This window comes from Micromys minutus, assembly GCF_963924665.1.
Source record: "Micromys minutus genome assembly, chromosome: X".
NCBI classification, from domain to species: domain Eukaryota; kingdom Metazoa; phylum Chordata; class Mammalia; order Rodentia; family Muridae; genus Micromys; species Micromys minutus.
This window is the reverse complement of record NC_137970.1, coordinates 25,303,480-25,318,426: the sequence shown is the minus strand read 5'-3', so window position 1 is coordinate 25,318,426 and position 14,947 is coordinate 25,303,480. Positions and strand designations below refer to the sequence as shown.

Here is a 14,947-nt window from a genome sequence, read left to right as displayed (position 1 = left end):
AAGCCAGTTACCTTAAATTGTCACCATCCTCAATGTCCATCTCTCTTATTTGCCTATTCTTTGTATTCTGGAAAGCTAACCTTGAGGATTTCTATCAGTGATCTCTCTTAATCTCTGAATATGGACTATGAAAAGGTCCCATGGGAAATGGAAAACAGAAGATTGAGGTTAAGAGATGTATTCCCAAGCTGTCTCTGGGAAGGCTGCAAGGATTATCCATACTGCTTTCCCATTACCAGTGGTTAGCTTCTTTGTATGGTGGCCTTATGCTATAGTAGCAACTCCTTCTCTTTTTCTTTCAAGTCTTACTATTGTTTCCCAGAATACCACAATTTCCCTTTAGAAGTTAATTTTCCTATACCCAATATGAGTATACCATACCATTTATATACTGAACTATTCACCATTCAGCCTTCAAATTGTATCCTATTCTTTATTGTACTGAGATAACAGACATAAAAACTAACATTATTAATATACAAATAAACTATTTAGACCCAAAACATAAAGAGGAAAACCCACCTTTACATAAATATTTTGTATATAAAAATATGCTTCCTTGTAACAAGCTGATTCCATGCTTTGACAGTACATAGAGAAATGAGATTTTTACCCCCAAGAAATATGTCATCCTCTCAACAAAAAAAGAAGTAATGGAAAATAAAAATTTCCAGTATTATACATAACAATTGCTCGTGAATTTCCCACATTTATTCTCAATCCCAGAGTTGTTTTAGCCACGTCAATGAAAGCATTCACAAAACAGAGCCATCATTTGATGTATTCATGTACAAATGGAAAGTGGGGTGTACTCTTCAGGACAATACTAAAAGAGGCCACAGCTTTCCACTAGAATTGTCCTAGTTATTGTCCTAGTTGGGAGCCAAATCCAGTAGGTTGGCACACAAGAGTGGCTTCCCATTCTCTGTAAAGAGGAGGGGAATAAAGAAAGGAGGGATTTGTGAGGACCAGACTGGGAGAAGAAGGATAAAGGGGGCTGTGATTGAGATGTAAAATGAATAAATAAACTAATGGATAAAACCGATTGACTTTATTCCTAAATGTGTTCCACACTTCTGAGTAACACTCAGATACTTAAATCATTTGTTCATAAAAATCCTTAAGTGGCCTTTACATGCTACAAGAATCTATAATTGGTCATAAATATCTAGACCAGCCCTCTCAAGAGAATAGTCAGTGAACAAGTATTGTATGCCATGGTGTCTTCAGTGTCTTTGGTCAGAATATATTGTATAAAAATATTATCAGTGAAAAAACATAAATATGAGTTCCAAAAAGTCTTGTTAAGAGGCTTGATAGTTATGTTTCTCTAATGCCCTGTTCAAATAATTATCAAATCCAACACTACAAGAAAATATCTATTACCTATTATAGCTTTATTAAGAATAAACCAATGATTATTTTTCTTACTCTAAATCAAATGACTCCAGTTAGAATGATTATACTTTCTAATTATTAAATGCAAAGATACCTTAATATAGCTGTCATTTTTAATTTTTTATTTTTTTAAACTAAAGATTTATCAGCAACATATATTAACTTGTTTTTTTCTGAACTTAGCACAAGAAAGCTCTCTTGAACTTAGCACAAGATAAGATTAGACATTTTAGGGGAAAAAAGTATATATATACATATATATGTGTGTGTGTGTGTGTGTGTGTGTGTGTGTGTGTGTGTGTGTGTGGTTAATCATCATTGACTAAGGATTTACAAAATTCTTCTCAAAGAGTACATGATGGGTCTATTTTCATGCTCCTAAAGTCCCATGTTTCAGAGATTAAATGTTCTCTTTAAAACACTTACTGTAAAACTACAAATCAATTACATGTGTTTGTGTAATGAACCATGCAACAACAGTATGTGGGCAAGAGGATATATCAGAAACAAAAGTAATAGTAGCTTCAGTTAAATGCAGGATATCCTTTTCATAGACTGGGTAAAATTTAGTCTGTAGTTTTAACTTGGTTTATTCTTTTAGATAAATCCAATGTAATAATCATGGGTTGTATTTGAAAGGAGAAATATAGCACCTTCATACAAATGACTTTGTCTTGACTTCATATTCAGCATTTTAAATAACCCTTTGATATAAAAATGCTCCCACTAAACTAATAAAAGAAAAACTAAGTGAGATGCATAGCATCTGTTGTACAATCACTACCAGTAGAATCAGATGTGCTAGAATGTGTCTAATTGGTCTCTTCAATTTAAAAATATCAACATCTATGTGTAGGTTTATGTTAAGGTGATACACGATTGGAAAGTAGAGAAGTAGGCAGGAAAAGAGGCTGGAGGAGCAGAAGAGAGGAAGGCAGTAGGTGGGGATTCCGGAGGCAACATGGAAACTGATGTGTATGTTCCTCTTGGCACATTTCTAGCTGAATGAGGTTATTAGGATTATTTCTAAGGGTTTCTGTGAGTCTAATTTATCTCATATAGATGGACATTTTATATTTTTGTCTATTGTTTCTAAGCTTAATATATAGAGTGTTTGTAGATTGACAATTTAATATATAAACCTGTTTGATAAGGTAATGGATGTGAGTCATGCTTTTACCAGGCTGTGGAGAATGTGAGCTTAGTTCTGGGTTGATAGGGGAGAAGCCGGGGGTGAGTAGTTTCAGCACGGTGTCCTAAAGCTCCAAGTAGGAACTGCTAGCCAAAGTTCCAGACTAAAACAGAGATAGTTAAGAAAGGGTGGTGTGGGGATCATGTGGTAGAGAAAGAGCCTATGTTGGCACTAGTGTGGGATAAAAGGTATCATTTTTTTTAATATTTACCACAACATTTATGAGGATACACTAATGAGGAATGAGTTCTGACAATCACAGTAAATGCTGAATTAAATAATGCAAGAATGTTAGTAATAACTCACAGTATTGATAATAGTCCCTTTAATACAAGTTCAATTTGTAGTTTACTACTCTTTTATTAAAATATATTAACCATGCATTATAACAAGTTTTAATAGATATTTTGATTAGTTTATATAATGTATTTTGATCATAGGGACCACTTTTTACCTTTTCACGCCTGCTGATTCCCTCCCATTTTACACTAGTTTTTTTTCTAATATGATGGGGTTTTGCTGTTCCTGTTTTTCTTGACTTATTGCATGGAAGAAATCACTTACAGGATATGGGCACCTTAACAGTGGCTATACCAGTGTGTGGGGGAAATGTTTCTTCCTGGCCCAACAACCCTTAGATACCAATATATTTTCAGGCAGGGGTGGGGTCTCATGTCCTCAAAAAGCCTTCATTTCTCTATCACTGCATTTAGTTACTCACTATTATTGATGTGTGTGTGTGTGTGTGTGTGTGTGTGTGTGTGTGTGTGTATACATGCCTATAAGCATGATATGGATTTCTGAGCATGTGTATGAAATATGCATCTGTGGAAATCAAATTAACACTTTTTTGAAGTCTGTCATTTTCTTTTACCATCATTTCTATTGACCACTGTTCTTACTGACCACATGTTGGAATGTTAAAAGACTCATTATGCAAGTTTTATGCAAGTAGTTATAACTACTTACTTAGAAGAAAACAATTTTAATAGATGAAAACAGTAAAATACATGACTCTATTTGTTTAATTTGAGTCTCAGAATAAACCAGATAATGCAGTTAAAGACACAAGAATATAAAAAAACATGAATAAGTGTGAAGATATCTTTGCTCAAAACTGGCTGAACCACAACATAAACATGAATCTTCTAGGTCAAAGTCCAGGACTTTTTCCACAACATTTATGCTATTCTGTTCCTATGCAATGGGATATTACCTACTGATAGAGCTTTTGGCATGATGCTTTGTGAAAAATCATTATTATATTATGGATTATTACTTTTGATACCAGCTGTAATTCCTGATAAGTATCTCCCAGGCTTAATGCAAGTATTGGGGGCTGGGATAGAATAGACTGATATTTAAACAGCAAACAAAATTAAAGGAAATCATGAAACAATTTGTGGTCTTCAGATGTTTAAATCTTCATTGTCATTCTTGAACAAAACAGCTACATGTAAATTTCTTTTTGTCCCCCACGTTTACCTGAAATTGTCTTGCTTTGTAAAACTCACCCAGTGAGTTAGGCATGGTGAGATACATCTTTAAACAAAACACTCAAGTGGCATGAGGCCAACCTGGTTTACCGAGTGAGGTCGAGGACAGTCAGAACTGCTACACAGAAAAATAATCTGCCTCAAAATACCAAAGAAACAAACAAAGTACACTAAAACAAAATAACAAAACAAAGCCTCACTGGATCACAAAACAAAGCAATAAATGTGGGAAATGAACATTTAGGGAAAAGTGAGAAAGTGACAGGGCAGAAGATGAGAGTAATTAGAATGCTTTTTATACCTGGGTAGAAACACCAAGAAAAAATAATTAATTGAAAGAAATCCCAAAAACTTAGGGTCTACATTTTCTAGACTAGAAATCATAATCTCAGATAAGTTTTGGAGAAAGTAACTGATAAGTCTTACTATTCGTTCCATCATTTGTTTTAATGTGAGATGAGAAATTAGTGCAAAAAAGAAGCAGCATCACTGTCATTTGAGCCATGGTAGTAGCTAATTTAAGAAATACATTAGTCAGGAAATCTCTGGCAGGAGTTTTGAATATTATTAAAATCAGGCCACACTCATGTTACCATATGTAAAGTGGAATTAGCTCTAATCTGTAATCAAAGCCTGAACAATTTAAGAGGGAGAATATTCCTTGAATTCTACCTTGAATAAATACTTACAAATTAATTCTTCTTTGAAAATAGAAGTATGTGTGATAACTAAATTTCAGACATGTTAAAAAGGGGGGAGAGTTATTTCAATTCTAGGTCCCTTGGTAAACTCTCTTATTTCTCAGAGGCAACCAATATCCTCCTTTGTAATTTTTAAATATTTTAATGCATATACAAACATTGTATATGTACAGACACTTCTATTCATGTTGTATGTACATTGGAAAGAGAATATATAAATATACTGAAAACCCTTTGTAAAGTGGGTTTCTAATTTATTCTAAAATATTGCTTTCTTATTTTCAATCATCCAATCTTCTTTCCCCCTCTTCTCTCTCTTAGTTTTCTTCTAGTGTCCTCATATTTCTAGTTTCTTTTATTTCCAGTATATGACCAGGGGCATTTTTTCCTAATAAACTGACAATCATCTTGTAATTGGGCTTAGTTGTAGTCCACTTGAAATAAGTGCTGTTGCCATAATTTTAAAAAAAAATGTCTCAAAAAACCACATGATGCATTTATATACTTTATATTTTTACACAGAAACCTACAGATAACTGAAAAGCAAGCACTTTATATTTTCTAAAAATTAAGCTAGTATGTTTTAACACTGACATTATTTTGCTGGGCTTTTCTCCACATCTCAAAACTTAAAATATGACTTTATCTCAAACCAGATGATTAACTCAGAGAAATCCCAAATTAAAGAAGAGTAAAAATTTTTTGAGGAAAGTAATCAGAAAATGGATAATTCATATGATTCCACATTTTTATTTACCAAGGTAACTGAACCAATGTTTTCTGCAGTTCCTAATAAAAAAGAGATCTCAGAATAGCCAAGGTTTTGGTACACTTTAGGGTGCCTGGAGGCTTTTACTACTTTCTGCAGTCTCATGCTATATACTTGGAAGCATTCTAGCCCTCATTTTTAGAATTCAAAGTAATATCCAATGTCCATGCCATCAAACACATGGTCATGGTTGGCTATTTTATTCTTACCTGAGAAAGGTCATTTTCACCTTTCCCAGTTGTACAGGAGTTAATACTCATATCTTAAATTCAACTGAAATGTGCTACAGTCTCCAAAAGTTAAAGCTTGAAGGTCTCTGGTTTCATGGAAGTGAATCAACCCAGCTTTAACTATATGAAGCATTTCTTTAGCTACTCATTCATTGGAACTTTCAGAAAGCTATATGGGAAGCAAATGTGGGTTTTAATGTTATACATCCCAGTTTCAACCATACATTTTTAGGCATGAGAAAGATTAGTTTGCATGGCAAGCACTAGGATGAGGAAGGGATCTTACCCCTAATATTATCTATCTGAAATTCTGTCCCCCAGATTGCTGCATTGCAATGTATTTGTTCACACTGGGATGAGATTCAAGATTTAACTTGAAGGTAATTTTTAAGCAAACTGTATTAAAAGAGATGAAGGCTTTGTTTCAAAATGAGAGAAATGGAACTAATGCATTTCATTCATAAATGGAGGAGAGAAGCTTCTCTGTTGATACAGAATCAACATTTTCCATGGTCTTAGGACAAGGTAATTGTGAATAGGAATACTTTGTGTGTGTGTGTGTGTGTGTGTGTGTGTGTGTGTGTGTGTGTGTGTGTGTTTTCCCTGTATGGGAAAATTTGAAAATTTAAGTTTTGAAAGGGTCTGATTGCATCTCTATTGATTATAGAGATAGAATTCAATTGGCAACTCTGACTCATGATTTTGTTTATACACTTGTGCCTCAGCACATAAGAAAATCTATTTTTCACATATAGTTTCTAAGACAGTCTCTCAGTTAAAGGGACTAAGACTGAATCATTTCTTGTTTCTTTTCCTAGGTGGCATCTATCTTCCTTCATATATGTTTGTCCATATAATCTTTCAGGGAAAGATTAACCTATTAACCTATTAGCCCATCAGGTAAAGGAAATATTGCAATATTTTCCTGACTTGAAAGAACACTGGAGAAACATTTTTTTCAGTAGAAAAATGTTATACATTTCTATTTGGTTTTTATGTTTCCAGTGCAAAGAAGTACGAAAAACAGAGAAATCTTTTATAATTTCCTAAGACTCATGCAGTAGCCATTCACCTTAACTTAGTAGCCCATATTTAGTATGGCCTTTGTTTTCTACATAAAACTTTGTCTTTCTCTCTTCTTCATGATAACTGATATCATCAATATCAACATCATCATGTTTATTATTATCATAACCAATTTGCTTTAGAAGAAGACTCTCCATGTTACGTTTTGTTTTACATGTACTTTATGCTTATAATAACTGGAAAGATTTCAATGCATACTATCAAACCTTTTAAAAACTCAAGTACTGACAAAATATATTCATATAACTTTGTGCAAAAATGCTTTTAAAAATCTGTACATGTATCTCTATTTTTTAAAATAAAGCTGATTAATTTAAAAAAAGGAAAAAAGGAGACTCTCCCTATTCTAGATGCAATCACATCTCTTAATTGCTCTTCATTTCTACATATTATAAAAAATTTCTCATTCATGCATTTACAAACAAACATAAGCACTGTAGTTTCCTTCCTAGGTTCTTGATGCTCCAAGTTTTTTTTTCTCAGTTTTAATTATTTTTTCTTAACACTAATTTAAGATCATTTTTATTTGTCACTAGGTCTACTGCTGACCAAAATCCAACTCTAAACATCTAGTAAGTTAATTAGAAGAAATTATTTTCACACTTTAATCTGTATTTTCCCTCGTGTTTCTTGTTTTCTAATGATACCATAAAGAATGATTTATTTGTCTTAAGATGTCAGAAATTCATTTGTGGATACCATTTTATCTTTTTAAGTATAGTGTAGAGTAGATAAGAAGGCATAAATATGCATGCTCATCTTATTAGACAAAATGTTCCATTACGGTGACAATGATAAAAGTATTATTTTACCTTAAAATATTAGAGAATAATTTACATTGAAATACCAAGCTCCCCAAACTAAAGAACAGCTTTGAAAGTTGTCAAGTAACTAACTTAGTCTAATAAATGGTCTATCTAAATAAGGTTGTTGGGGAATAATTTTCTTCATTGTAGTGGGGAGTTAAAAGGAGAAGACAAACCTCAAAGACATTCACTCACTTTAGAATTCCAAGTGCTGTTCTGTTTCATTTATCCTAAATCAGTCCTCTAAAAGTTCTGTATTTTTTTCTTTACACATTGACTTAACCACAAAGGGGTGATTATACACTGCTAACCCAAACTCTTTGTTCATTGAACTTTTAGAACTATAAGCATCATTTTTAAAGAGTGACATCAGAAGAAGAAACAGCATAGGGAAATAAAATCGTGTAAAAAGTAATAATTCATTCCAAGTGCGTATTTAAACACTACATAATCACACATAAGCTTGCTTTACTAATATTTGACTGTGACAACCAATTAACCTAATCTGGGTAAAATATTTTTGAACTTGAGCAGTTTTCTCTATGTAGATAAAATGAGGCTTTCTATGAATTGTTTAGTAGGCAATTATCTCTCCAATATGAGGGACCTTCTAGTGTTTTATCCACACTAGTGCTGGTATTTAATTTCAAATGCTATACTTACTCATGTAATACCTTTTATACATTGACTATTTTTTGTGCATACACCTGTTTCCTCTCAGTTTTCCAAAGCACCCACCACTTAGTGTTGCACATATGTTTTAGACTCTATATATGTGAATGAGCAATGCTAGTGGATGCCGACTCTTGGCTTGTTAATCATACAACTTTATTTCAAATATTGAGTTCCTAAGAAATGTCCACAAAGTTGTAGAAAACTGAATGAACTTAAAGATTTTCTTCAGAAAAATTGAGCTTAGCTGTCGTTTTAGAAACATTTTCAATGAAAAGGATATTGTTTGGCCAGAATTATGATATACACCTTTAAGGAATGTGCTCAAACTGGGTATATTCAGAGGCATTACATTTAAAGAAGAGTTAAATTTAGAATTAGTTTCCATGCTCATATTTTCCAGTAATAGGAATCAAAACTCCAAGAAAGTAACATGATTAAATTACTAATGAACAAAACCACAGTGATAGATGCACTGCTACATAATAGTTAGGTTCAAAGCACCCCCTTTACAAAATATCATAAACACTCCACAGTAGATTGTTACATGCAATAATTTAGAAAGGACACTTGCCATTTAAAGTATGTATTAAAAACAAAAGCATCAGAACCATTCAGATCTAGCAACAGTTGTTTGTTTGTTTGTTTTTTTAACTATAGCTTTTTTTCTGTTTTAAAAGAAGCAGAAATAAATGGACAAATCAATGAATTCTACTGACTAATAACTATTGTGTAATGTTAAACAAGCAAAACAAAAATCAATCTTTTATTTTCTTCCAGTTAAACCAACAAAGTATTCACCATCTCTGACAGGTGCATTTTAGGATCCTATAACTTTTCTTTTCACTAATCTCAGATCAATAATTTCAAATCAACAACTGGAATATTTAAGTAACTTGAGATTCAATGTATCTGATATAGAAAATTAAAGTGTTTTCTTAAAAAGTTCAAGTGTTAGAGGCCCAAGAGATTACAAAATAGTATGTATTATATTTAAATAAAAACTTTACTCTGTTAAAGATATTGAAAATAGCTGAGTATTTAAGTGTAACCATTGAACTTGGTGTATGTCTTCATACATGTTCATGCAAGGAAAATCTATCATTTGCTCTTGTATTCACTTTCAGCCACAGTCCAACTTATGACAAAATGGGAATTTTGTCAATCATCTCTTCCATTATGGTTACTTGTAGAATAGAATAAATCCAAGGAAAGTTTTGAACATGAGAAGTTCTAAGTAATATGTAAGATCCTTAAATCTAGAAATATATAAAAGAAGGCTAAAATACAACAAATGACATAGGAGGTGATTCTTTTTTAGAGTGAGCCTGAAAGTGTACAATGAAATGTACTTCAGTGCAAAGTATTCCTACACCTGAGACATTTCACAAAGTGGCAACATAATTTTTCACTGGAACCTACCTTTAAAATTTGGCCTGATTCTTGCATCATATCCTGATGTCCTTCCCATCAGTTTATCCAAGAAATCTGAAGGAGATAGGGTCTGCGAGGGATGTTTTCCAGACCTGGAGTCATGGTCTTTGCAGAAAGCTTCCCTAAACACATTATTAACTCTTTTAGTAAGAATTACCCTTTTATCCTCTGAGAACTAATACAGCACATTTAAACTGCTTCTTGAAATAGATGGTTAATATACTAGCAAGAATAAAAATAGAAAAATTTGAAGTCTTGATCAACTTCTCAACTTGAACATTCTTTAAAGTTAACTTCAAATGATGAGAAGAATAACTCCGGAGCTGTGTCAACCAGTTTCTAAACTTTAATTATGTTTTGTTTATGGTGGGATATTGTCTATACATTCATATTCCAGATTTGTGGATGTACAAAGAATTTTTGTTTTTAGAATTATCAGAGAACTGAAGACAGTTATTTAAATGTATATGATAATGTGGTATCAATTCTTCCTGACTATACAAATTGTTACAACATTTCAGCTTTAAGACCATCTTTTAACATTTATGAGACATATATAATAATGAGATGGACTGAATAATACAATTGTTATATGCATATTTTCTCTTTGTATACCAATCTATTGCAGCTCTCAACCTTTTCCAATGTGTTATCTGTAAAATAAACGTTCACTTGGAATTTTACCACAATTTTATAATAGATCAATAATGAGTATGTTACTTGAATTATTTTATCAGTTCTTATTCATATATGAGCATACAAATTGCAGAATCTCCAATAAAGCAGAATGGAATATCATTTCTAAGACCTTTTACATTATCAAAAATAGGAAGAGGTGATGAGAGAATTTCTCAGATTTTTATATCCACATTAGAAGTCATAAAGAGCACATAAAAATCACATGTTTGTTTTGTAACAAGATAAATTATTTTATAATACATTAGTAGTTGAGTGAAAGTCACTAAAGTGTTTGTAGTTACGTATATGTATATATTATATGCATATGCTTGAAATAATTAGTTATTGCTATCATTATGATAATACAACAATTATACCAGTTTTCCAAATTAGAGGCATTAATTATTAGTGCAAAGATGATATGAACATTTGGTGGGAGTTAAAAATTGATACAGTCATCTAGAAATACTCACATTTCCATATGAAGATTCATCTTATTGATTGAGTATTATTTTATTATGATAGTAGTTGGATGACCATCAGTGAGGCTGATGATGATGATGTTGATGATGATGATGATGGTGGTGGTGGTGGTGGTGATGATGGTGGTGGTGATGACTCTATTAAAAACCCAGCCTACAATCTTTCTTAATGATAGTAAAATGTGTGAACCTGAAAAGAATATAGGGTTTTTTCCCAGTACCCATAGCATTATATCTATGTGTTCAATTTCTCCTGGTTCTGTAAAAAATAGCATAAAATATTTTAAAATATGACCTATATTTTGTTTTAATAGCATTTTTATGTCTAGCCCATCTTCCACTCTATGTCATCATCTGAATATTTCACTCATTGTCAGTAAAAGTGATATTTTGAAGTATCAATTGATTTCACAATTAGTAAATTATGTAGAAAATACAAGCATGCAAATATGACATCTCACTTGTTTTAATTACCCACACCCCATTTCTCATACAGGCATAAGTACAAAGATGTGATTTTAATTAAATTTTGGTATGCAATCAATTCTCAAATACACTGAACAGTAGGATGGAGTTTTATAAAGATATTTACTACTTGAAAAATTCTAAATCATAGACTTTGTAGTATAATTTTACTTGGTGAAATATAACAGAAGTCCCAAGTTGGCTGAAAATCAATGTTCTTATTTATTTTATATAAAACAAGTATGCTTTTGGGAAATTAATCCAGTCATTTCCACCAAATGAAAAAACAAAAAAGAGAACATTGTACCCAATAATCCCTTTAAATGACTTCCAGAAGAATTTGAAAGCAAAAGATATCAACCTTATACAGAAATGTAAGGAGCACACAACTCACTAGTCTAATCTTAATATCACATTGACTGCCAAAATGTGTGTCAAAACGCATAGAGAAAATGTGTGTCAAAATGCACAGAGTGCAGCTATGGAACATAAAACTTGCTTTTGTGAACATTTGCCTCCCTCCCACCATAATTAAGCTTTGTAAATGAACAAAAGAAAGCAAACTCTCCTCTCTAACATTGAAATAGTAGGGTTCAGGGAACAGACAGACAGATCATTACATACTTTCTCTTTCAAACAGTTTTCATGTGAAAAAATATAAGCATGCAAAATCATTTCACCTACCTGAAGTGGTTTGTCCCTAAGAAAAATGCAAACAAGGCTGTCAAAATGTTCACTAGCTGCCGGTTCATTCCTGTTTCTGTGATGCTTGTGGAAAATATCCCGAAATGATTCCAGTAAGAAGACTAGGACAAAGTGTCTATTTATTGTCCAGACTCAAAATCTGGCAGGAATCTAGTTTCCTTGAAAATCAAAAAGAGATTTGGGGTTGTACAGTTTGCTGAGAAAAAACAAAAAGTGCCAGTCTTGGGCATCATGGTCAGGTCAAACCTAGGCTTAGGACCATCAGTTAGCCCAGCAGAGACAAAGCCTCAGAACTGATAAATCCCCTAGCTGTTTTTCCTGAATAATAAAATGCTGCTACCTTAATCGCATCACCATGCAAAGGGGGCTGGTGACAATGCCACGCTGGAAGTCGGGCTGCTGTAGCTTTTGTTTTATATCTTTTCTATTCAGCGAAGCCCCTTTCCTTAGGAAATGTTCTCTTTTTAAAAGAAGTTGTAAATGAGGGAGAAGAAAAGACTCTGTGTATTGGAGTGTTTGGGGGAAAGAGGGGGGAAAATGCTGAGATCCTGTGCTGGAATGAGGGCTACAGAAAGAGACAGAGACGTGATCTTACCCAGCCTATAAATTTCAGCACTCGGACAGCTCCTAGCTCTGAAGTGCGCATGTTTCCTTTTTCAGTAGCTTGGGGCGGGGGTCGGAGAGAGGCATTGAGAGGAGAAGCGCCTGCTGTTAAAATGCAGAGTGACTGATTCTTTGGTGAGGGGCTACTGAAAGGAGAGCGATGACAACTGAGACAAGGGTCTGTGTAGAGGGAAAAGGTGAGGCTGGGGTCTAGCTCCTAGACATGCTAGTTGCCTGTGGGTAGGCGGGACAGGAGTTTGAAGCAGAAGAGACTGAAGGAGGCTTAAGCATCAGAAAAGTAAACTAGGCAAACAATAAAATAAGATCCAGCGTGCTGAAATTATAATACTAATATGGAAAGTCAACATCTGGTCAGTGGACGCTAGCAGAAAAGACAAGTCCTGGGCTGAAGTGGAGAGTGTATTTCCTCTGCATAGAAAAGCTTTTGCGTACAGGGGGAAAAGGGTTCGTGGAGATCAGTAATTTAATTTAGAATATCTTCTGCATTTCTCAGCTCTTGAGTGTTTTACTCCGATTCTCTGATTTTAGTCCTTTGTTCCTAACCGATCTATCTTCCTACTTGGGAAACTTCGTTCTACTACACAGTTGCATAAAATCTTTGGAAATCCTCAACTCACAGATAAATACCGAAAGGAGGAAAAATAAAGACGGCGAGCCAGCAGAGGGCAGTAGCAATCTTTTCCTGCCCTGATTAAGGTTTGAATAGGGTTCCATGATAGAAATGGAGCAAGGAAAATGAGACTGGGGGCTTTGTTTCATCTCCCCAGTACAGAGTGTTAGTCACCAGAAAGGGTCAAATAATTAAGTGTGTGTGTGGTTTTTTTTTCCCGTTCTCCCACACTTGCTGAAAATTGACTGAAAGGAAGGGAAGTTTTTCAGTCCAGTACAAAAGTATATCAGGTAACCTGCTCTCTTCAATTGAATTTACCAGTGCTATTAAAAAAATAAGAAAGGAGGAATATTTTAACACTAACAACTAGTTTCCCTTGAAAATGTGTGCCTTATCATAAGTGGGTGAGAAACTTGCATTTGTCCATGAAATATAACTTTTTGGAGTGCCATGTACGCATTCTATCACAGGACTTGAGAATGCTCCACTATCGTTATATTTATTCTATAAATGACAAGCTTATCCTTGGGTTGGCTTAAAAATCAAAGCAACGTAATAAAAAAGAAATCTATACTTTTTCAAAGGTAGATTCTGAGAGAAAAATATATATGTTCTTTTCATTTTTTAAACACAGGAATATCCCACTGAAATGCAAATTATGATGCTGAAGACCTGATAAGAGATGAAATATTAGAATATAGCCTTTATGAAATCAAATGTCTGTAGGTCAGGTAAAAAGGGTATGCATGACAAGAAGATGAAATAGGAGACAACCTTGGAGTTCACTGTGTTACAAAGGGGGAAAAATTGTGAAACCAGGAAAGACCAATAGCATTACAAAACATGGAAATGTCAAGTAAGATAAAAGTAGATAAAAAATTCATTAGCAAATTGAATGAGAGTTCTTTCTGTGACTGAAAAGGTACAGAATCTAAATTGAGGAAAACTGAGAAGTAAAATAAAAAGTGTAAATTAGATCCTTTCTAAACGATCTTCCGGACCTCAAATAATAGAGTGTCACAATTTTGTGCTAGTAGCTGGATTCTCTGTTATAACTGACTATATTTACATCCTCCTGGTATATAACATGACACTGTGTTTTGAAAGAAGGTGTTAAAAATTGTTTTACTTTGAGCATCATTACAGTATTATATTTGGGACAATCATTTGTTTTTTACTTTTAAATCTCTTTTGGAGATATTCCAAGTCTGTGTGCATGTATGTACATAAATACACAAAGAAACACACACATGCACACACAGACATGCACAAGCATATCCACATGGCTTTTTCAATATAGAATTTATGGAAGAGATACATTTCTGGGAATTGATTTTATTTTTGGCTAGAATATGAGGGCTGCAGGGATACCATCAGGTTTAGATATTTTGTGTGTGTATAGATGATTTTGAAAGTGAACATATTTGAAGCTGGAGTAAAGGAATGTCTCATACTATACCATATAGTTTTTGTTTGTTGTTTAAATGAGTTATTCTTTTCTAATTTAAAGTGTTACTAAAACAAATGCATGGATTTTATTTTGAATATAAGCAGAAGGTATGGCTTTGCTATATTTTATCTCACAAAAGGTTCAGAAAC

At 33.4% G+C, this 14,947-nt stretch overlaps 1 protein-coding gene across 2 annotated transcripts in view; it reads right to left on the bottom strand.

The window, feature by feature from the left end:
- The window catches only part of GLRA2 (glycine receptor alpha 2), a gene marked incomplete at both ends in the record, with an annotated part of 210,829 nt that extends 198,665 nt beyond the window's left edge, over positions 1 to 12,164 (bottom strand). The window contains 2 exons of one of the 2 annotated variants that reach the window (XM_080909613.1): positions 9,773 to 9,906; positions 12,094 to 12,164. In XM_080909613.1, the coding sequence (XP_080765739.1) occupies positions 9,773 to 9,906; positions 12,094 to 12,161 (202 nt within the window). The remainder of the gene's footprint in view (positions 1 to 9,772; positions 9,907 to 12,093) is intronic. The other variant, XM_080909612.1, reaches the window with a different exon arrangement.
- Positions 12,165 to 14,947: the final 2,783 nt, after the last annotated feature.